The sequence below is a fragment of the Drosophila grimshawi genome, unplaced genomic scaffold (assembly GCF_018153295.1).
Source record: "Drosophila grimshawi isolate 15287-2541.00 unplaced genomic scaffold, ASM1815329v1 contig_848, whole genome shotgun sequence".
Classification (NCBI taxonomy): Eukaryota; Metazoa; Arthropoda; class Insecta; order Diptera; family Drosophilidae; genus Drosophila; species Drosophila grimshawi.
In genome coordinates this window covers 8,869,079-8,894,697 of record NW_025063692.1, presented here as the reverse complement: position 1 = coordinate 8,894,697, position 25,619 = coordinate 8,869,079, and the positions used below count along the sequence as shown (strand labels likewise).

Below are 25,619 nucleotides of genomic sequence, written 5' to 3'. Positions count from 1 at the left end.
TCTGCAATGCGCGCTGCTTGCTCAATGCGCCCGGCGCGGAGGATTGCCCCATTTCCAGGCAACTGGATCGATGCAGTTGGTCATTGGCGTTGGCATTGACAACGACGTCTCCAAGACCAGGCTGACCAAGCAGAAACTCACATTCAACAATGGAGGACGGAGCAGCTCCAGTCTGATGCAGTGTTGGTCAGCGTGGGAGGAGGCTCTCGGCCTGGAGGCGGTGTGCATTGTGAAGGAGGACCGCTTATGCCATTGCCGATTACACTTGGCAAAGGATGAGATTCTGATCTGCATGCTGGAAAAACAACCAATTTCTTCGCCAAAACAATTCGATAAAATAAGAAAAAGAATTCTAAATATGCAACTGCATCAAAATATCTCCGATCAATATATAAATTAAATAAGAAATATAATGTTTATGATTTATATATATATATTCCCAATTCTGTCAACGATTATATTTAGTTTATTTCACTTTTTAAGGTTTCAGGCTTCTGTTGACCTTTGTCCAAATTGAATGTATTTATTATTAAATTTAGTTTAGTTGATGACAAGGAAGAAGAAAGCAAAACAAAATTCTCACAAATAGTACTTGGTTGGGTTCAATATAGCTTTGATTTAAGCTGTCCATCAGATTTGCCTCCAGCGTTGATTAGGCGCTTTGCTGGCCTTTTGTCTATGCTGAAAAGATAAATAAATAAAATATAAAAATAGTAATCGTATATAGTAAATAGTATATAGTAAATCGTATCTGCTAGTTTATATATGTATGTGCCACATCAATAGGCAGTTGAAAGAATGCATGTGGCTAGGGATTCGATTTAAAACTTGGACACAACACTGTCTGTCTGGAGGTGGTGGGCAGTGTAGGGAGGAGGAGTGGGGAGGTGACACTCAAATGTGTGTGTGTGTGTGTGTGTGTGTGAGCAAACAGCCACGCATCTGGAACGTTAGTTAGCTAGCTATTTGAAAGTGAACTATGGCAATGGCGACAGCATGGGAACCCCCTCCTACCTCCCACCTCCTACCTCACAGCCCCCTCCCACCCAACTCCCTCACAGCTACCCCTCCAGTTGCTGTTCCTGCACTCAAGTGGCCCATGTGCAATACATATGCATATATGCATGTGTGTGTGTGCGTGTGTGTGTGTGCGAATGCCAGTTGCTGTTTGTGTATTAGTGGCCAGGGTAGGGTATCAGAAACAAACAAACAAACAAACAAACAACAACAACACAAATCGTGGGCGATAAAATTCGTACTCGAGTCGCAGCGCGTCGTCAACCCAAAACAAGCAGGCCCAGTTTTTGCCAAGGGCGTCCCGAAAAGGGGGGCTTTGTCGCTGTTACATATTGTTTGCGCTTTCGCGGAAGTTCAAATTAGCCATTGCATTTGAATACAGCATAAAACAATCAAAAATTAAATTTTAATCAAATCACAATTTGTTCGCCAAGGTTTCGAAAGCGATTTTTGATTTATTTAATTTGATTTTGTTGAAAAATATGTTTAATAAACTCGTTAGTCATCGTATCAATCAAGTCTTCGTCTTCGACACTTTGAGCTTAATAAATTTGTGTCAGTTTTTGACAATGGTTGAGGTATTTCAACACAACTCGACTAGCAGATACCCTGCACCCAGCTGTTACATATGCATTTAAAATCGTTTAAAACACTAATTGTAATATTATCAAATTTGGCAATCCCATATGCCAGAGCATTCAATGGGAGAATACATTTTTAGCCATAACTCAACTTATGCCAGTTTGAAGGCAACATATGGCATTAAATTTGTGCTTTTATTGTTATCGATTTATATCGATATTATCGATCAAATAAAAGAAAGCTTATCTGATTGCCGATCAAGAGTATAGCATGTGCTTTATGGATGGGATCGGAGATTGTTGCTGGGTTTTCAAAATAAGATGGGGCAAAATAGGAGCAGCAAACATGATTTGAGGCAAAACCTGGGTGAAGCAATTCATTTAGAAATGTTTTGTTGCGTTGCACTCGTGATTTGAATGCATTTGAATACAACAGCAATGTGTGTGTGTGTGTGTGTGTGTGTGTGTGGGTGTGTATATAGATCGCACTGCCCCCCATTGGGTACGCCACTGTTGTTGCTGCTACCTAGCCCCCCACTCCCCCATTCCTGGCTGGCGATGACGTTATGTGACGGCTGTGCGCGCCGAATGGTCTGGCAATGCAAGTCGCTGTCGTTGTTGTTGTTGTTGCTGTTGCTGTTGTTGTCGGTGTCCGCAGCACTGTCCCGCATCCACATGTGTGCCTGAGTATGCATATATATGTATGCCAGTGTGTGTGTCTGTGTGTGTGTGTGATGTGTGTGTGAGTGTGTGTGTGTGTGATGTGTGTGTATTCATTATGTATTGTAACACCTACCAAGCTGCCGCACAACACGTTGCCAGCGCCAACAACAACAACAACAACAGCAACAACAACAACAAAGTAAAGAATATAATCTAAATGGAATTCTGCTTCGCTTTTGCTTTGCTTTGCTTTTGCTTTTGTTTTTGCTTTGGCTTTTCTTTTGGCTTTTGCTTTGGCTTTTGCTTTGGCCTCGCGCTTTGCTTTTGCTTCTGATTCTGCTCCGGCTTCTGCTTGAAAGCGATTTCTCAACAAGATATACGACGAGAAGCGCAGCGCACTCTGCCAACTGCGACGCGAACAGCGACGCAAACGACTTGGAAATACAACGCCAACGTCAACGTCATCGTCATCGCCATCGCCAACGCCATTGCCCATTACCTCTCGCACTCGCATTCGCACCCGCACTCTCCATCTGTGCACAGTCTCTCTCTCTCTCGCTCTTTCTCTCTTTCTGTCTCTCCCCCTGCACCGCACCGACCCGCAGCGATGCCCTTGTTTTTCGGCTTGTGCTCTTGTCGCTGTTGCTGCTGCTGTTGTTGTTGTTGTTGTTGCTGTGTGTCGATTTTTGTGGCGACAGACTGTCTGGCTCGACGCTGCCGCCTCGGCCTGGGCTGACTGGCCTGGCCTGGCCCGGCCTGGCCTGGCCTGGTCTCGCCGCACGTTTGTGTTTGCCTTTATATGGCAACTCTGTGCATGTGTGCATGTGTGTGTGTGTGCATATGTCTCCCTCTGTGTGTGTGTGTGTGTGTGCATGAACTTTCATACGTTTGCCAGGGCACAAATGTTATTCTTGTTATTGTTGTTGTTGTTGTGGCGTGCTGATATGGATTCTCTGTGCATTTTAGGTATCCCAACGACGCCACATACATGTGAGTACACACATACATACTTACAATGCATAAGCAGCGACTGCAAGGCATACACACACACACACACAGACACACACTCACACATACACACTCACATGTAAATATTTACTTTGAATGAAATGCCCAAAGCTGCAGCGAAACTTCCAAGTCGAAGCCAAAATGCTTCACACACATACACATACATATATACATATATATATATATGCTTACATACATACATCTTGTGTACATACAAATGTCAATCTGTCTGTCTATCTCTGGCTGGCTGTCCAAGTCCAGGTCTATTTGTATGCACTTCCAATCCATGGAGTACAAGCCAACTGCAAACATGGCATAAATACAAAATGTTTATGTATGCATACATAATATGCACAAATATGTACATACGTACATATATATATATATACACATATACATGTATGTAAACACGCATACATCATGTATGTAATTTACAATTGGATTTTTCCAATTTTGCCCATCTAAACTGATTTCTTAATGCTTGTAAAATGATATTACTATAGTATATAGGTAAATATATATTTCTCTATTCTTTTTTTTGCAAATTTATTAAAATTTAAATTGATCATTTTTAAAATTGTATATTTCTTAATATAATATATTCCTGCTTGGAATCAAGAAGTCAACATTTTATTTAAACGGTTGAAGATACAACAGAGAATTAGTCCTGAAGTTGTTTATTAAATTAGATCTGCTCTGCTTGCTTAACTATGTCTATTAAGTAAATATAATATAAAGTTTGTACCTTAAGCAAAAGAAAAAAAATCCACATTTTATTCAAAAATATAATATTTATAAATAGATCACAAAAAACTGTTAAAACAACGCGAATCTAAGTTGAGTTTCATTATGAGTTGGTTGGTTGAGTTTTGATCATTTATTGGGGCATATTAATTTAATTTTAATCAAGTCGATTAATTCTAGAAAAAATCGTTGAAATCTATAAGAGATTAATCTGATAAATCGAATTTGAATGAGTTTTTAATATGCAGTATCCAAACTAGAGAATAATCCCAGATCAAGATAATACACATTCTACAAATCGATTGGGGTCTGTTAAATGCGTCTTAAATTTATAATATTCAAAGTAGAGGATAAAACCAGAGCAGACCAATGAAAAACTGCTTCTATTATTGACTGAGTTTGGGTAAATGTCGAATGAGTTTTAAATATTTAATGTTCGAACTAAGCCCAGATCAAAGAAATGGAGTTGCTATAAATCAATACAGTTCTGAATGACTCTTTTTGAATGAGTTTAAATTATATTCAATATTCGAAATAAAAGATAAAATCAGATCAAAATAAATCAATAGAGTTCTGAATCAGTTTTAAATATATAGTATCCAGACTAGTGGATAAGCCCAGATCAAAGTAATATATGTAGTTCTTGGAGTTCTGCTTGATTTTGAATGTGGCTGTCCCTTCAAAGGGGGCCACAGTCTGAATTTGTACGCTGAAGAAAGCGAGTTATCATTGAATGTGTGTTTTCGACTGTCATATCCAATATACAATATACAATATCCGATATCCAATATCTAATATCCAACTAAAGCGATGCGACAACTGAGTGTCAGTTGTTGGCGGCGGGACGAGGAGCCCAACGATTTTGTATTCAAGAAGGGAACGCATCAAATGTCAGATGCTTATCGCTAATCTTTGGCACTTCTTTGGCAATCGATGTCGCAGTTGTTGTCGCAGTTGTTGTCGCAGTTGTTGTCGCAGTTGTTGTTGTTGTTGTTGTTGTCGTTGGTCATGAGCCGATATGGATGCGATATAACGCCTTTGAGCGGAACCCAGTCTCTGATTTATGGCAATCGTTATTGCATTGGAGGCGCACTCGACTCGCTTCGATTTATGCTGCATGCCACTAATTAGTATTTCGGGTGCGTTGCCTTTGACACTATTCTCCCTCTCTCTCTCTCTCTCTCACACACACACACACACACTCATTCTCCCTCTCTCTCTCTCTCTCTGTCTGTCTCTGTCTCTCGCTGAGCGATTTATGGACAGCTGCGTCTATTGGCTACTGTTTGCGATCGCATACGATACGATTCCACAGCCTATACAAATTCCAAAATAAAAAAAACAAATCAGAAAAACCTTAGACAAATTTTGATTTTATCATATTTTTGTTGTACACTTCACAGCTGGGCATATCACCATTGTCATGCATTATGTGACGCAATCAGAGATGCCACAAAGTAAATGTTTTTCCTTGACCAACATCAATAGCCAAAGTTAAGTTTCTAAACTATTCGAATCGAAATCAATATACCAGTGTTGAACGGATCTGATTACTATAAATCAAAATATGAGTACACTTTAAGAATGCTTGGCATATTAACTAACAACAATTAAACTGAAAGTTAATTTAGTTTGTTAGCAGTTCTCATAATTTGATTGATATTAATCAAAGGGTATTCAATGTTCGTTGCATTTGTGTTGAGTGTTTTGAGTTGTGTTTTGTATATGCCACACGCGTTTGGCGGGGCATGGAACATGGCAGGTGTACCTAATGGGGCACACTTGGATTTTACTTTGAAACTTGAACAAAAATTATGGACACCTGTTCACTGATATATTCAGTAGTCAGTAGTCAACGCCTGTCTGCCCATTTAGCCATGTATGAGTATATTTAAATATTCATTCATTCATTCAATCGATGCATTCATCGATTTACCCACGTACTCACTTGTCTCGGATTCTTTACATTTTCCCGTACCGCATACCGGATATGGAACCATCCATCATATACGACTGTCGTCGGGTTTTCACCTTACCCTTGACAAGGGACACACTACGTGCAACTGCCTCAATTCACATTCAATCGGGAATCGGGAATCGGGAATCTTTCCACTTGTCTTTCTTTTTTTAAGGTATTTTTTTGTCTTTTTCCATAAGCTCTTTTTATTAGCCCCAAAGGTATGCTATGTAAAAATTTAGTTAATTTAACTAACGCAACGCTGTCAAGCAATAAAAACAATAAACAATTGATGTGATAATTAAAGTAATTCTGGCTGATGTCTGTCTACAGATTATATATTATTAAATATACTAAGCTGATTGTGCCGGGCTGAATAAATCAGCTCAAGTTTATTTCTACACGCAAATCTCTTTGTTATTGATCATTTTGATTAATTAGTAGATACAAATATATCTATAAAATATGCAAATCTTGTGATGATTCAATCAAGTATTGGTTTTGAGGATTCCTACTCAGATTCTGCCTAGTTTATTATTATAATTGGGGTAGCTGCGATGGGATCTATTAGATCTATTTTAGTCTATGATCTACTGTCTGGAGCAAGATGAGTTTTTCAAGTGCCTTTCTCTACATAAATTAATTACTTACTTATATCGATTATCTCCTATATTTTGGCGTGTTTGAGACCTTGTCAATCTTGTCTGAGACCAATCAAAATAAATTTCGTTTACTCTTTACTTCATCTTGATTTCATATATAGATTAATATAATTAATAACGAAATTGCTTTATTACTATCCCATACAATCTTTAATGTTCTTGAAGCCTGTCCAATCTAATAATGTACTTTAATTGAGCATTTTTCTATATTTATTGATTTGGATTACTTATTAAATTTGACGTATTTAATTTTGGAAAGGTTTTTAATGCTTAAAGATTTGTTGCAATAGTTTGATCTTGAATTTCATCAACTGCTGCAACAATCAGTTATAATCACTTGATCTGCTTTCTGGCCAAGACAAATTCCAAAGAATTCGGTTAGGCGATCATTAGATGATCCTTCCGTTTGGCGGCAGGCCGTACCAAGGTCCTGCAGACCCTTTCCGCAACTGAGCATTTCAACAGGCAAGCATATAGAAGAGGGGTGGGCGGATGAGACATATGATAAATGGATGTCTTTCAATTGTTTGGTATACAAGTCTCCCACTCGCCCACGTCCACGTCCACGTCCAACTCCGACTCCGACTTGGGACCGCACACAAGCACTGAGAGAGGGAGTTCGATGTAAACGGATCGCAACTGATCGAAACGAATCGAAATGTTGATAACATTAATTAAAATGCAAGTGTCGATCGGATCGTCAGATCGGTTAGTGTATTGTTTGGGGGGAGGGACCAACGAGGCACCGAGAGGACTACCGATGGTGGACAGGTAGTGGCAGGCAGCACTTGCAGGCCAACTTTATGGGCGGATTGTAAATGCAAGCCAAGTTCTTTACAGCTACAGTTTTATGAAACCGTCAAAATGTGGATTACGCTAATATTGAGCCGTAATAAAAATAATAATAAAAAGAAATGCGGCGAGTGTTGCATGTCTGATTGGTTTTTCCCACGATTGCAATTAGTGGTACGGGCAGGCAGCGAGGCAGGCAGGCAGCCAGGCAGGCAACCAGGCAACCAAGCAACCGATTCACCAATCTACCTTCACCTTCACCTACTCCTCCTCCTCCTCCTCAGCCTGGCAACCCGCCTCTTGGTCCGCGCCCCGCGCGAAGTGCGGAACTGAAGGAACTGAAACCAAACAACGGCAGACCAAACAAGCAAATGCTCCGACGGATTGTGCACTAAGTTGCTTAATCCGACGGGAAATCCAAAACAAATGCCGCCGGATGGTGTCGGATCTGTCTCTCTCTCTCTCTCTGTGTGTGTGTGTGTGTAGGTGTAGTGTTATTGAACTGACTCGGACTCCTGGCTCGAGCCCAGGTCGCCTTGTTTGAGCAACGATTCGTGCCTGATTTTCGGGCACCTAAGCCAAAATTGGAAGGCAGAGAGGCACAATGCGGATTGCGGTCTTTGGTCTTCAGGGATGAGAGCACAGCACATGTGTTCCTGGCCACGCGGGAAAGCCCCATTTTAAAGCTGGCCAGTGAACAGAGGCACCATGCACCAGGCACCGGGCACCAGGCACCAAAGACACATGTTGTGGCCATTTGTCGGGCCATTTGTATATGGCACAGGTTGAGCAACTTCACCAGAATCCTTGGCCTGCCCAAAAACCAATCCCAGTTAATAATTAAACTGCTAAATAGTTGTGAGAAATGCAATTTACACCAGGGCCAACCAACATGAACAGCTTATCTCGATTTGAATGTGTTTTTCTCAGCGATTATCAATTTGTCGACGATTTGACTCGATTTAAACTGTTTTGATTTAAAAATATGAGCTCGAAAAGATTTCAATATCAATTTGTAATGATTAAAAATATATAAACAAAATTAAATATTCAAGTCTTCTTCAATCTTAAAAAAGAAAGCGAAATTTTGTTGCTTTATTATTGTTAAGCGGATTATTTTTTGGCTTACAGCGCTACTTTTAAATATCGTTCGAATGAAATCAGTTTCGTAATTGTTACTCAAATATAAAATATTTATATATATGTATATGTATATGTATATATATATATATATATAGAAAATAATTCGCATCACGCGAATTTCCATTTCCAATGAAATGTTGGCTGATTTGTTTTTGGGGTCAACGTTGCAAAAATGAAAAAATAAATGGAAAAAAGTCGAGTAAATACAAAATATGATAATGCGTCAAAATATGAATAACAATTTAAGTAGCATTGCATATGCATTTTTGGCCACCCACTCATGGGTCTGAAAATGAATTACAAACTTGAATAAAACACATTTTTCGGCAGTTTTCATTTATTGCTGACCAATGCCAAAGTGGCCCAAAATGCTTAGTTACAACGCCATGCGCTCAAAATGTAATCAAAAATGCCGACTTGGGGGCGTATATATATATATATATATATATAAATATAAATATATATAGTATATATATGTGTAGTGTATTTACAATGTGGCAATTTATGTTGACTGGACAGAATTGCAGTTATTGCGGATGTTTGCTGACATAAAACTAAAAACGCATTGAGAGCAACAGCAATAAAATATTATATTGGGAGACTGATCAGAGACATATATATATATATATATATAATTATGTTAAAGTTGGAGAAAACAGTCACATATACATATATATAGTGCATTTATATAAGAATGCAATCTAAATAACAGTTTTGGAGGTGCTTAAGCCAAACAATCTCCCCAAAAATATTCCATTATAAAATAATATTTAAATCAAAACTAACAATAAATTTTAAAAAAATATATATACGCTAATTATAAAATAATATTTAAATTAAAATTAAGCATATTTAGCAAATTTCTTTTAATTTATAAAAACCATTATGTTTAATCATTGATATTGAAAATGTCAAAGTTCAAACATTTAAATATCAGCTTGGCTGATAGTCCAAAACACGAATCAAGTTCATAATCTATAATCATGTATTTAAAAGATTAAATATTCAATTTTCAAATTTTCATAAATTAGTTTGAATCAAATGGGAAATTGAACTGAATTCAAAACACAAAATTGGATCATTAAACACGGAGAAATTCGTTAGATTAGGGTTTTGAATGAATGACAGTATTATCTGTAAAATCGATTAAACATATATGTGCACAGACATATATATATATATATATATATATGTATATTCTATAATTGTGCTTAGAACTTAAAGGTCACATTATTATACTTTGGATTATCAGTCTGAATAATGACATCATCATCTGCTCTGAAAACTAGAAACAGATCAGATTCGAAATTGAAAATCGCTGATTATGGAAATTAATGATTAAATTTAAATAGTTTCAACACGGGCAAACACTTTGGTTAATCGATCTACATTTGCACCGATGATATCATTTACTCAAATAAAATGAAATTTATGAAATTCTCAAATATTATTTTCGATTTTCTGTTCCTCAAAATAACTTGCTGCCTTTTCGAACAACTCCAATTTGACATTCAGCAATTATTACTGGCTTGAAATAATAACAAATTACTTCTGATTTTGTTTCATTTCTAAAATAGAGTTTTTGAAAAACCCTAAAAATTGATCTATTTTTTGAGTTTGTATTTAATACTCCTCATTCTAAATGCATTATTTGATATTCTATTTGGAATCTCTTTGAAATGATATTAAAGATTTTATAAAATTACAAATTTAGAATAGAAAGAACAAACTATAATGCTATATATCTGCCTGCATATAGATAAATATGAACAATTTGTGTATATGGCAAAAAAGATAATAAAATATTCTTTGCTGTCACAGATCGCACTAAAACACACACAGATAGCATATAGTATATATATATATATATATATATGTGTGTGTGTGCGTGTGTGTGGCGCATATAACCAATTGTTGGTTGGGGCATTTTGGAGCTAGCGACTCAGGAACGGATCAGAGGGTCTGAGCAGGGAGGGGGGCAAAGCAGTGCGCAAAGGCGGCTTCTGCGTAAACTGCAAAAAAAAAAGAATAATAAAAATAAATAAAATAAAAAGAAAAATGAGGGGAAAAAAAGCAACAAGCAAAAAGAGAAAAACTCATTTAAAAAGTGCAGTCCAGGCAGAGACGGGGCGGCAGGTCAGCTGCAAACAGCGACAGCAGCTGAGGCTGAGGCTGAGACTGAGGCTGAGGCTGAGGCGAACGAGCGTTGGTAGGCAATGGGTTAGGGCGATGTTAATGTCAGCGTCGGCGGGGGGGCGCAGCGTGTGAAATGTGATTTGACGACTGCGCCGACGACGACGATGGCAACGGCAACAGCAACAGCAACGACTGCGACAGCGGCAGCGGCGACAACCAGCGACGACAGTATGTCTGGCGTAGCATGAACTGGCGACATTCTGTCTGTGCCGATCGAGTGCGCTGTTGCCGCACTTCATCGCAGCAGAGCACTCAGCACGCTATGCTGTGAGCGCTATGAGCATGAGCACAACTACAACCATGCATATATATGTATGGCTGTGTCTGTGTGTCCGTGTGTGTATGTGTGTATGCCAGCAGTACCTGTGTCGCTATCTCTCTCTCTTTGAGCGAATGAATGAACGAAAGACCCACACTCCAATACACACACACACACACACACACGCACACTCAGCAAGCGAGCGCAGACAGAGCGACGACGATAAATGAATTTGGAATGAATGCTTGGCTCGCGAGCAGCGCCAGTGAGCGAAGAATTCATTCTGTGTTCATTCTCACACATACCAACACCTACACGCATATGCACACACACTTACACACACACACACAGACGTGGTAGGCAACTACTTTTGGCGCTTGTTCATGTTGTCGTCGCTGCCCACGTTCGCTGTCGCTATTGCTGTTGCTGTTGCTGCTGCTGTTGTTGCCTGACTCTGTCCCACTCGCTCACCTCAACGTTTGTCACTTGTTCTGCGCCCGCTCCCATAAGCATCTGTATGTATTTGTGTTTGTTTGTATGTATACATAATATTTATGTAGGTGTGCGTGTGTGTAATGTGTGCTGCCCCACACCAAAGAGGCAGATACGAAACGTGTGAATACAAAAATAAATTAAATAACATTAGCTTGAGGTACACCTTGCCGGATCGCCACTGTATGCGGGACAGCAGCTCCCTGCGCCGGCGTCGCGGCCAACGTAGACGTTGAGGCGCCGATAGTATCAGCCATTCAAAAGCTCTTGCCCACATATTGAACGTGGCAAAAGCTTGCCCTTCAAAAGCTCACTTCTAATAGGAGGATCATCATATACATATACATCGAGGATGATTATCATCAAAAAAAAGCTCAACATTGAAAGCTTTCCAAGGCAACGGCGCACGATTCATTTCATTACGAACGCAGCACACCTCCCCCTCCCCATCATCTGCACACAACCCAGCAAAAGCCCGCTCCGCTGCTTACCGTGCGCGCAGCAGCTATTTACAACGGAATTTCACACCAGAGGTGTTCGCTTATTTTAACGCGAAATGCGCATAGCATCATCAGGGGACCCAAAAGAAGAAAGAACCAACAAAATGAAAAACACAAAAAAAAAAAAACAAAACAAAACAATATACAGTGGTTATCCGCTAATTGAAACGCAAATAAAATAGGGTTCAATAAACGCTTATGTATATATAGAAATCAGAAATTGTCTAAATATTAAATGTAAATTAGAATATTTATTTGTATTATATTTTTTATTTCTATATAGGTTGCACTGTTCGAGTGACCACTGTAAATGCATACATTCAAATAGGCATGTATGTGTGTGTGTGTGTGTGTGTAAAAAAACTATTGTGGCGTGGGGCAGGCAGCAAATTGCGCAAGCCAGATTGTTAGGTAGAGGGGAGGGGGCAGGGGCAGGGGGTTGCACTGAAAGCACAGAGTTTCCTGTGTGCGGCGCATAGCCCCACACAACCTGTTGTAGATCGGTCAGCGCATGGACATTGCCAGGGTTGCATGTGCGCCGCCATGTGCGATACTGCGACCGACTGGTTTTTCTTCTTCTTCTTCTCTGTATTGCTGTTGTCGTTGTTGTTGTTGTTGTTGGCGCCAGGGCTGCTATGGAAAATTAGTTAAGCTTCAGCTCTGGCTGAACTGGCTGCCGCACTGTCTGCCGTCGTCTCCCCAATTGAAAATCGACAACAGCGCGCAGCGTTGCAGGCGGAGGCGGCAGCAAAAGCATTAGCAACAGAACCGGCACACACACACACACACACACATACACACACACACACATCGATATTTACTGTGTGGCGCTGAGGGGCAGCTGGCGACGGCAGCGGGGGCAGACAGACGAGTTATTTGCCGCGGTGTAAAAAAAACCTGTTTGTTTAAACAACAATCTTGTACTAAAAATACATGCGCCTCACACACACACACACACACACACACACACAAAGACACACGCACGCACACAAAGCGAGCAGCAGCAGAAGCAGCAGCAGCAGCGCAAGAGAGCGCGAGCGAGAGCAAATTCGAGAGAGTAATTTTGAACTCTCTCACAGCAGAAAACTGTGTGGCGCTTTAGCAGCAGCAGCAGCAGCAGAAGCAGCAGCAATTGTAGGCTGCCAGTGTGTCTGCCAGTGCGCCAGTCGTTGTCGCTCGCCCCTCTTCCCGATTCCCCCCCTTTTCCAATCCACTTGCCATGCCCGTCGCCGCCCCGCTGTGCTGACTGTGTAAACCGCAGCAAAAGCAGCAGCAGCAGCAACAGCAGCAGCAGCAGCAGCGCCATTGCAGTTTACCCGTTTGCTTGCACGTAGGCGTCCGCTGGTCTGGTCTCAATGTGTGCGTGTGTCTGTGTGTGTGTGTGTGTGTGTGTGTGTGTGTGTGTTGGCGTTGGAGGGCCCCGTTCCCGGGTTGGCAGCTTCTAAACCGACAGTTGTTGTTGCTTTTGTTTTACGTTATTTATGCGCGTTTCGTTCAGTTTCGTTCGATTCATTTCGTTTCAGAAATTGACTTAAATTGACGACGATGGCAACGGTGGCAACGCCGTGTATATCACCCCTTCCCTCCCCTCTTATGCAGCCAGCTAAAGAATGCTGGGACTGCGACGCAGACGCAGACGCAGACAACGACTGCGAAAGAGACGGCGGCGTTTGCTAACTAGCAAAGCGGTGGCAGATCGAAACCGAACAACACCTGAAGCTCACTCGATGAGTGTGTGTGTGTGTGTGTGTATTGTGGGTACCTGCATATGGGGAACTGGGAACTGGGAACTGAGAGACTGAAAGCTGAAGCTTCGCATGAGCAGCAGCCGCGCCATTTATCTATCCGCTGAGGCGAAGGGAAACCGCAGCGCGCCACCAGGCACAAGCGCATCGAGCACACACACACATAGGCACACTCACCCCCCGCGTCGCTGCGCGCGCAGAAATACCCTGTTGCCCACACACACACACACACATATATATATACATATATAGATATATATATATATGTATATGTTTTTGTATGGGCAACAGCATTTTTATGCGCCTGCAGCTTCGGCGGCCGAATGTCTGCCTCTGTCTCTGTTGGCCCCTATGCTCCTGCCCTTGCTGCACTCCGGTTCCCCCTTTGCACATCGTCTCAAGACTGACCACGTTCCTTCTTTAAGGCAGGCCGCTTTCTTTTCCAAGAAGAACTATCCATTAGGCGCCTGAGATCGCCAAGCGAACATCAGCCATCAGCAGCAGCACCAGCATCAGCAGCAGTCGCAGCAGCAGAGGGCCCAAGACCGCAGTTCCAGTCTTACCTGGAATTCGCCAAGATCGTGCTGTAAATGAAACGATCGCCAAATGATCCTTTTGGCTCTCAACTATGCTCTGGACTCTGGTCTCTCCACATTGTGGCTGTGGCTGTGGCTGCGGCTTCGGCTGTGGCTGTGGCTGTGGCTGCGGCTGTGGCTTTGGCGTCTTTGAGGCTTGCCTTCAGTTTTGGGGCAGCTCGGTTTTCAAAAATAATTATGTTGCGGAAATTTCCAGGCATTGAAGGTAACGATCTTTGTTGTTGCTGTTGTTGTTGTTGTTTTGTTGTTTTTGTTTCTGTTTCAAGCTCCATAAATTGGAACGTCATTTTTGAAAACATATCTTCTCCATTTTTTGTTGCAACCCTTCCGCAGAAATCATTCAACATTCAATACATATATATTTCTGTTCACATTCAATCAAATAGGACTTTCATCTGCATGGCTGATTGCATTCAACTGTTGTCTATATAATTATATATATATACATTTTAGATTTGAGAATGAAACTGAATCAGTTGAGATGTGATGTGTTTTTTGCAATCTTTGACACTTGCCTTATCAGTTTCAAAAACTGATGAATCGAAAGCCAAAGCAGCAACAGCTAAATATGTGATTCATTTGGAGGTGGAGGCGAAGATCAAAGGTATCCAAAGGCGACTAATCGATTCCATCGATTAGCCAAAGAATAGTTAATTGACTAATGTGCTTTCACCTTTCGTTTGAATAATTATGTAACCAGAAGAAATTGAAAGAAGAACAAACCAACAAAAAAAAAAACAACTTCAACTTCGAGTAGCAATTAAAGTGGGAGTCTAACATTTTCATTGTGAATCTGACGAATCTGTTGAATCTGTTGAATCTGACGAATCTGTTGAATCTGACGAATCTGTTGAATCTGTTGAATCCCTGTAAATGTTTGCTCGAATACGATGCGATCAGTTGGGAGTCAGTCGATGATAACACCTTCGACTGCTGATTGGCCGATCGATCGATCGATTGTTGATCATCGCACACTTTACGCTGGAACCCTCGGAAACAAAGCCACCGATTTCAATTGGAGCTCAGCGTTATCTCAAAAGATGACTGAGGCGGAGCGGGGGGTGGCTGTGGAAGGGTTTTGTCTCCACATTCAACTAACTAGCTTTTCTTTGTTCTGTGTAAATGTGTCTTGAAGATTGTGATATATTATATATATATATATATATATATATATATATATTATTGATTAGCATCACTAGCCGCGTTCGTCTGTGCGTCTGTCTATTTCTATTTAATATCTTGTGTGTACATCGTAGTCCGGCATGATCAGATTACTATATCATATAGTTGTCATAGGAACAATCCATCGAAAGATGAGTTCTTCTTTGAACAACTTGTCTTGTCTAATAAGTTAACCAAAACAAACTCAATAATCATGCGTGTTATACTTTTAACATATAAATAAGATCGGATTACTATATCATATATATATAGCATAGGAACAATCGGTCGACAGAGGAACAACTCTTTGGTCTACCCAGTTATCGTAACCAAACCCATAAGTTATGCGTATTATTTGCTTCTGTTGATCGAACAACAAATCATCGATAAAGGATTATATTACATAACTGTTGTATTGCTATTATATTGCTACTATATAGCTGTGATAGGAACGATCAGTCGACAGAGGAGTTATTGTCTGACAAATGATTTTGTTTAATGTGTTATTCCAACTAAACTCATCAGTTAAATGTTTTATCATAACATTTGAGAAAAAGATTATGTTGCTCAAACTAGCATATACCATATAGTTCATATCGGAATCATCGCTCGGTTTTTTTCTATTTTAATTTGATTGAAATTTTATATCTTCGACCGGCCTAAAATTGCTGTTCTTATTTGAGTTTTGTGTGAGTCAATTTGGATAAAACAATAACAATTACAATGCCAACAAGTATTATATATACATGTGGTATATATGGTGTACATATGTGGTATATGTATATATATATATATATATATATATATGATTCTTTGTGTGTTGTGTGATCGTAAGCTGAAAACGTGATTAAGCCACGTGCAGGCCTCGGGGGAGGCAAAGAAACGCCAACAAAACCAGATACGCATTCAATGGCCAAGTGGGCTTCATAATATAGTTTGTTATAGCCATGTTACATGCTTCCAACTGATTACCAAGCCACGATAACTATATATGTATATATATATACAATATATATGTCTGTATATAAGTCATTAATTTTGAACAACCTTTTGGAGTAAGCTGAAATTAATCTTCAAATATTGTGTATGCAATTCAAATGTAAAATAATCAATAAATTAAATTATGTTTCATCTCTATAAACAGAATAGTTAATATAGAAATCCAATATTATATATTATCATCAGACATTTCTTTTAGGTCGATAGATCCATGTGCCCAATATAAATAAAAGAAGTTGAAAGAACATTTAAATTGCAAATTGGCAACACCTTCCAACCGGAAGTGTTTAAATGATTGTGTAACCACTGTACAAAATCTACACCTACACACACACACACATACATACTGAAAATGGATCAGCCAAAAGGAATGTGAACACATATAAATATATATATATATATATATATATGTATATGTATTCCAAGTTGACAAGATAAAGATACGAGTGAGTTTGCCTTAGTTATGTATATATAAATATATGTATATATATGCATATATTTTGATGACAATCTCTGGTGAAATATCGTTGTACTTTAGAATTTAATAATAGTGTTGATCGCATGCCATTTAGCACTCTCTTTGTTTGATGTTATCGCCTGATAAGCGCCCCCAAATACCCATCGAAAGTTGATCCAAGTTTTGTTCTAAATGTACACTGCCGCTACTACTACACTTTTACAATATATACATATATATATATATATATATATTATTATATATATATCTATAATATGTATGTATTACCAGACCACACCTTTGTCACATTAGTTATGCCAATATGCGATTTGGCTATTTGGTAATTCAATTAAAGCACAAGTCCCCAAACACATACATATATATAAAAATAATAAATATCTTATAAATATTTCTTACCTTTTTATTTAATTTTAATTTGAAATTTTATTCGTAATTTAAATAAATATTTCCGACTGACTCAATAAATAAATAAATATATATAAATATATATAAATATATATCTAAATATTTATGTATATTTCACTTATGTCAATTGCATAATCTTTTGACCGAGTTCCTGGAATTTTAATTGAACTGGAAGTTATATTTTTTTAAAGTTTTTGTTTAATTTGCTTGGTCAACAACACTTGAATGGATGAATGCAAGAATATAACTTTTAGTTCATCTGAATTTATTTTGTTGTTCAAGTATAAAACTTCAAAGCTATTTTGCTATTTTCGCATATTTTAAATTGATCAACTTCCTTTCATTTTGAGTACTTACTTTGCATTACAAAAGCCTCAAATTTGCTATTCATCAACTCTGCAAAATGTTGAATGCCTAATCAAAGCTATTAATTATTAGTATTGGCTGCCGCTTAATATGAAGTCCAAGGAATTGAAATTATATAATATAATTTGGCACATCAAATAAATAAGTGGAACACAAAAGATGCGCTTTTTTTTTGTTGGATAATATAAGTTAGTATATATATATCGATTACTGCAATTATACAGATGCCTATAATTATAGTAATCGATATCGACTTAACGATTTTAATCGCTTCGCTTTGCATTGACTTAGTTTTAGTTGAATTTAGTTTGGATTGCGCGTGCGCAACTCCCAATTGCTGTCTCCGGGTGTTGCTCCTGCCCCGTGACCCGTGCCCCTGTCCACCGTTCCTGCTCGGCACTCGACATGTGCAGAGCCGACTCTCGTCTTATATGTTTGTATTTGTATATAGTCTGTATCTGTATATATATCTATATACATATATATATATATATATATATATACATAGTTTTGATGTTTGCGCCTGTGTTTGTCTGTGTGGGCTTCGGCTTATGCTCCGCATTCAAAGGCAGACAGCACGGCGTCGGCGCTGTCCCAACTCCACTCCCCTCCAGCCAACCCCCTCCGCCTTCCTCACCGGTTCCCCCCCCCTGCGTCTGCTCGCCGCCTCCTTTCGCTTGGTGCGCTCCCCTTTGGCTGCCCACACAATCCACGACAGCGCGATCGCACCGCGCCCTTTGTGCTCCAAAGACGACTACACACACACACACACAGACACACACACAGACACACCTCCCGTTTACCCCTTGTCCAGCGACACACAAATGATTTTAAGTTTTTTTTTTTTATTTTTTTGTTGTTGTATTTTTCAACTTTTTAATCAATTCATGTGTCTGTCTCTGTCTCTGTCTCTGCGTGTGCGTGTGTGTGTGTGTGTGTGGATCTATTGTGTGTATAGGTTTTCGATTTTTACGTTACCTTTACCTTTTTACATTCAATTTTTATCTCTTTGCCTGCGTCTTTTCCGCTTTTTACTTGAATGTGTTTTTTATTGTTGTTGTTGTTGTTGTTGTGTTTTTTTTTTCGTTTTCTTCTTTTTGATAAATCGATTTAGAAGCCGACGGGGCCACAAAAGTGGAATTCTTTTGATTTTATTTTAAACACAAACATGCAGCGCTGCCTGTGTATTTGTTGCTTTTGTTGTTTTATTTTATTTCATTTTTTTTTTCGAAGTTTTCGTTCTTTTTCAACTTTGGTTGTTGTTGTTGTTGCTGTTACTCGTTGTGCGCATATTGTTTTTTTTTTGTTATTTGTTACTTGGAAATGCAATTCAAAAACATTTTCATGTTGCAGGCAACGGCGTTTTGGGCGCTCGACGTCGCCAGACAACTCGTCGTTGCTTCTTTTTTTGGGGCGTGTTGGGATGCCAGCAACAGCAACAACAACAAAAGTCTAAGGAACGACGTGGGAATCTATGCATGCCGTCCATTGTCCACTGTCCTCAGTCTTCAGTCCTCTCTTTTGCCTGGAAGCCTCTCTTAGCTGCCGTCTCCCTCTCGCACACACACACACACACACTAAGAGCGCTCATTATTGCTCGCTCGTTCTCGCCTTAGCCTGAACATGGCAGAGTAGCAGAGATCTATCATCGGGCATCATCAGAGTCGCCGTCGCCGTCGCCTTCGTCGTCGTCGTCGTCGTCGTCGTCGCCTTCTGCTTTGACTAGGTGACTCAATGCTTTTTTATCTGAATTGTTGCTGCTGCTGCTGCTGCTGCTGCTGCTGCTGCCGATGCTGCCTTTGACGTGCGTCTTTCTGCTCTTTCTTTCTTTCTTCTTCTTCTTCGGCTTTGCTTTTTTTTTTACATTTTTTGCTCTTGCGCCCTCGCTTCATCTACTGTTGAATATCGCACGCGCAAATGACAACAACAATAGCAACAACAACAACTTTCCATAGACACAAAACACATTTTTTATTTATGAATTTGCATACACACGCAGTCCATCCACAACAACAGCAACAATAAAAAGCCGCAGCACCAACGACACACACACACACTCGCACTCACACACACACACACACATGCATATTTGTTTCATTCATGAATTCCAGTTGACGACGACAACAGCGACGACGATCACAGCGACAGAAGCAGAAGCAGCAGCAGCAGAAACAGCAGCCGAAGCAGCAGCAGCAGAAACAGCAGCCGAAGCAGCAGCAGCAGAAACAGCAGCCGAAGCAGCAGTCGCGCAGATTTTTTTTTTTTGTCTCTGTGCGTTTATCGTTTATACAATTTTCGTTTGTCATTTGCAACAAGTGCGGCCCACTGTTGTTGTTGTTGTTGTCGTTTCTATGAATGCTGTGTGTGTTCTATGCCCTTTTGTCTTTGAGCTTAGTCAGGTGGTATCGTCAGCGATAGCAGCAGCGACGAATGTGTAAAATGCACCCACAGCCCACAAACAACTGCATACAAACATACACACACACACACACACACACGCACACACATACATTCATGCATACATATCAGCAGCAACCACAGAATATGCATACATACATATACTCACATACACCTATACGTACAAAAAATGCATTGCTCTTTCGCTCAGCCAGCAGCAGCAGCAGCAGCGGCACATGATGGAATAACATGTTATTCCATCATGAGCCAGCACAGCACATTACACATTCAACAGTTGATTCTCGATTGTGTACGTAATGCACACATGCACAAAATGCACACACACACATGCATGCATGCGGTTAGCAGCATAAGCGAAGAGCGCGAGAATCAGAGAGGCAATGACAGGCATGGCGTGCATTTTCTCCTTTTCGTGTTCCCCCCTTACATACACATACACACACACACATAAACACGGTTAGCGCTCAACAAGTTCAAGTGACGATTTGACGCAGACGTCGCAGCGTCGAGACGACAGAGCAAAAGCAAAAGCAAAAGCACCAAACAACATGTCGGCCGGGCCGAGCCCTAGTGCCAGAATGTCTGGCAGCCACGACTCACACACACAGCACACACACACACACACACACACACACTTGCACTGTGTATGCACTCTGCGCCATGCATGAGTGTGTGTCTGTGTGTGTATCGTTTTAAACTGGCAGAGCTAGCGAAATTGTAGCGCATGTTGGCAGAGGCCGCAACGTGGTTCGCAGTCGCTGTCGCTACAGTGGGGCAGTCATATTAGTTATGCTCATGAAATCAAAATAATTTTACTAAGAACTTTTTATTTTCTTTAAAAGCTTCAACAAATAAATATAAAATTATTGTTTAACAGAGTATTTTTTTTTGATTTCTTGTTTTTTCTGTTTTAATTTTAAAACATCAAATTAGACTTTTTGCTTGTTAATATCGGATATAGATGTTTCTTCTTAAAAGTATTTTAATAATTTTTGAATTATATTTACATTGATATATTATTATATTTATGTGTCAGTTGTAATATATATTATAATTTAATTGAAAAAATTAAAAAATATTGAATTTTTTAAATAATATATGTACTGTTTATTTATATATACTTTCAATTTATGCGGAGTTCGAGAGAGTTTGTCAGTTAGTCAGCCTGTAAGGCAGGCGGATCGGACTCGAACTCGAAATCGGTATCGGGCCTGGGCCGTGCCCGGGGGCAGAGCCAGCAATCGTCGTTCGACAATTCCGTCCCCTTCTGTCCAATACGTCCGACGGCGTCGGTTGTCGGTCGTCGGCCGTCGGTCGTAGCTGAAAATCAACTCTACACCAGCGCACAAAAGCGCCGCGGTCGCAACAAGCACAACAACCATGATGGAATAATATATTTATATTTATATTAATATATATATACATATGCATGTACATACATACACACACACACACACACACACACATACATTATACCACAAGAAGTACTCTCGCACACACACACACACACACACAGATATAGGCTACATGCATGCATAATACAGGAGCGCAGACACCTCGCCGACGATTGTCGTCAGTTTGTCTGCAGTGCTCAGCGCTGTTGCTGCTGCTGCAACAATAATAATAACAACAACAACAACAACAACAGCAACAACAACAACAACTGGTTTAGTCTGGCGACGGCTCTGGGGCCCGCCAAGTGTCTGACTCGTTCACACTCACACACAGATGCACGCACACTTGCTGCGCTGCTGCTGATGAGCTATTAGAACGCACACACAGATACCCACAAGCAAGCAGACAGAGCGTCGACTGCACTCACACTCTCAGACTGAGAGGCGCGCGCGAGTTATACTGTTGTTGTTGTTGTTGTTGTTGTTGTTGTTGTTGGTGCTGGTGTGGGGGGTGGTGGTGTTGTTGTTCATCATTTCGATCTCGCTTATGCCTGTAAGTGTGTGCGTGTGTGTGTGTGTGTGTGAGCGACAGCGACGGCTGCGGCTGCAGCGACGACAGTCAACGACGACCCAGCCAGTCTAGAACGTAGAACGCAGCAGGCAGAACAATTGTGTTTTGGATTCCTTACCGTACGGTTGCGGAACGCGTCGCGTAGTCAGCAACAGAAATAAAAAGAAAAAAAAGAAAGATATTTTTTCTCTCTGTGCGTTTTTTGTGTGCAAATGAATTCAAACTACAACTAAAAAAAAAATAAAACAAAAAACAAAATTGCAATATATATTTATATATTTATATATTTTTTTTGTGTTGTGTTCTCCGGTGTTTCATTTAAACTTTTACAACTGAGCAACTAAGGCTGAATAACACAACAGAAAACAGAAAACAGAAAATCAACAACAAATCAACAACAGCAGCAACAACAGCGACGAAAAAGAAACATTTTTTTTTTTTATATACAACGAACGTGTTTTTTGTTGTTGTTGTTGCGCTGCTCACTTGTTTCCAGTGCCAGCGCTGCCAGATCGCGAGTTATGAAAGCGCAAGCGTCGCCAGCGACGCACGCAAGCAGCAACAACAACACCAGCAGCAACAGCAGCAGCAGCAGCAACAAGAGCAACAGCAACAGCAACTAATGCTCATGTACAAGTAAATCAAATATTTATGTATATATTATAAATACGATATTTTTGATATACATATATACAACAAAAACAAAAACAAAAAAACAAAAAAACAAAAACATAAATATAAAAAAACAAAAACGTTATACATAAAAAACTTAAAACTCAAAATGGATAACAACGAACAAAGTTCAATTAACAACAACAACAGCAACAGCAGCAGCTTTAATCAGGAGCAGCACAAGCTGCCCGCTGCAACAGCAACTGTTGCCGAGCGTAACGGCAACAACAACAGCAACAGCAGCGGCAACAACAACAGCAGCAACACCACCAACAACAACAACAACAGCAGCAGCGCTTGCAGCCCCAAAATGGGATCACGTCGCATTTTTACGCCGCAATTTAAGTTGCAGGTGCTGGAGTCGTATCGCAACGACAATGATTGCAAGGGCAATCAGCGTGCCACAGCCCGCAAATATAATATTCATCGCCGCCAGATACAAAAGTGGCTGCAATGCGAGCCAAATTTGCGTTCCTCCGTTGCCAACAATCAGCATCAGCAGCAACAGCAGCAGCAGCAGCAGCAGCAACATCAGCAGCAACATCAGCAGCAACATCAGCATCAGCAGCAACAGCAGCAACAGTTGCTGGCGCAACAGCAAGCAACGTTAATTGTGCCACAACAGAAGCCGCATCAGTTTCATCAGTTGCCACATCCTTTGGCTCATCATGTGCATCATCATCATCATCATCATAATGCTGCTGCTGCCGCCTCGATGGCAGCAGCTGTTGCTGCCGCAGCGCGGCATCATTTGCTGGCAAACGGCTTTGCGCCGCATCCACATCCACATCATCATTTTGCAGCTGCAACAGCAACGGCAACAGCAACAGCGGGACCACAGCCACCACCAATAGCACCACCGCAGCAGCAGCAGCAACCATTGCCATTGCCCCATAGCAATGGGAATGCAGCGACAACAGTTGCAGTTGCTACCGCAGCCTCAACTGCAACGGCAACAGTTGCCACGGCCAGCAGCAGCAGCAGCACCAACAACAACAACACGCTATCGGCAGCCAAAATTGCGGCCGTCGTTGCAGCCATTGCCAGCAACAACAACAACAACAACAACAACGGCAGCAACAGCAGCAGCAACCATTGCAGCAAGAATTGCAGCAGCAACAACAGCCACACAGCGTTGCCATATTGTTCAAACACAACACAAGTGCCAAATGCAGTGCCCATGCCCAGCAGCAACTGTTGCTCCTCGACCATCAGCAGCAGTTGCAGCCACAGCAACAGCAACAACAGCCAGCACATTCCGTCATCGGCACCGCAGCAACAGTTGCCGCTGGCCTATGCATATCAGCTGCCCGCCGCCTATCTGCCCGCCACACCCATGGATCTATCGCTCAGCAGCGCAGCGCGACGCCAGCGCGAGCAGCAACAGCAGCAGCAACAGCAACAACAGTTGCAGCAGCAACATTTGCAGTTGGAACAGCAGCAGCAGCAGCAGCAGCAACAATTGCAGCTTGGCTGTCGCAAGCGTGCCGCCCATGATTTGTGGGTGGTGGGCATGCCGCCAGCGGATAAACTGAGCAAGCTGGAGGCCATCAAATGCGAGCCGAGCGACAATGAGCTGGAGGACGATGTGGACATCGATGTGGAGGCCGAAGCGGAAGCGGAAGCGGAGGCAGCAACTGTTGCTGATCGCAAACTGCCCGCCAAACAGGTGAAACTCTTCAAACCCTATCTGCTGGACGAGGCAGCCAAGCAGCCGGAGGAGGAGCAACAGCAGCAGCAGCAACAGCAGCAGCAGCAACAGGAGCAACAGGAGCAGGAGCATGAGCAACTGGAGGATGAGGAGCAATTGCAGCTGGAACTGCGGGTGGAGGACGAGCGGGCTGCCGATGCGGATGATGAGGAGCATGCAACGCTGAATGGTGCCAGCACCAGCAGCAGCAGCAGCAGCAAGAAGAAGAAGCGCGTGTCGCTGAAGCAACAACGAGAGTCCATCATCTGGAGCAATCATCCATTTGCGAGCGGCAGCAACTGCGGCAGCAACAGCAGCAGCAGCAACAGCAACAATTGCTTTCAATCGCCGCCGCCGCCGCTGCTGATGTCGTATGCAACGCTGCCGCCGTTTCCCGCCGGGAGTCCTCAGCAACAGTTTCAAAATGGCGCCAGCAACAGCAACAGTTGCAGCAACAGTTGTAGCAGCAACAGCAGCAGCAGCAGCAAACCAGCCACGCCCACAATTAACGTGCTCAGCCCATTCTCGGCGCCGGCGCTATCGCCCATCGGCTTCTGCTGCCCCAAAGGATCGCCTGTGTCCGGCTACGAGAGCAGCTCCTCCACGTACAGCGACAGCGCCAGCATCAGCGCCAGCTCCAGCTCCACACACGGCTACAGTCTCAATCTGCAGCTGCATGCCGCCGCCTACAACGACAATTTGATGCAACAGCAGCAGCAACAGCAGCAGCAGCAGCAGCAACAGCAGCAGCAACAGGCGCAACAGCAACAACAGCTGCTGCAGCGCTGGCTGGATCAGGAGGCGCTGGCACGTCTAACCTCAGCTGCTGCTGCTGCTGCAGCGGGCACAACGGCAAATGTTGCTGGCGCAACGGCAGCAAGCACGCCCAGCAATAGCCCAAGGGCAGCGCCCATAACGCTGCTCGCCTAAGCAGCAACACAGCAACAGCAGCGGCAACAGTTGCTGGCGTGCACAGCAGCAGCAGCAGCAGCAGCAAACAGCAACAACCACAATCAAACCCACCTAGCAAGGAATGGGGGGCGTGGCCTTGGGCCTGGTCCTTGGCCTTGTAAGTTTATCAAATATATATATATAAATATCAAGTCTAAA

The 25,619-nt window shown here is 41.6% G+C and overlaps 1 protein-coding gene across 1 annotated transcript; it reads left to right on the top strand.

Moving 5' to 3' along the window:
- Window positions 1–70: 70 nt before the first annotated feature.
- On the top strand, window positions 71–25,619 carry LOC6565675 (alpha-protein kinase 1). The gene is made up of 4 exons (XM_043216008.1): window positions 71–220; window positions 2,621–2,796; window positions 23,075–23,981; window positions 24,267–25,619. Exons 1-4 carry the CDS (start codon window positions 71–73, stop codon window positions 25,437–25,439), a joined length of 2,406 nt encoding a protein of 801 aa, XP_043071943.1. The 3' UTR covers window positions 25,440–25,619.

What these genes read in the sequence shown, in the direction of transcription:
- LOC6565675 (XM_043216008.1), top strand. Translation starts at nt 71, where the DNA reads ATGCAGTTGGTCATTGGCGTTGGCATTGACAACGACGTCTCCAAGACC. An exon ending in CGCACCCGCACTCTCCATCT is followed by an intron (nt 2,797 to 23,074) that starts GTGCACAGTCTC and finishes CGGCAACAACAA; the next exon opens with CAGCAGCAACACCACCAACA. An exon ending in ATTGTTCAAACACAACACAA is followed by an intron (nt 23,982 to 24,266) that starts GTGCCAAATGCA and finishes CAGCAGCAGCAG; the next exon opens with CAGCAGCAGCAACAATTGCA.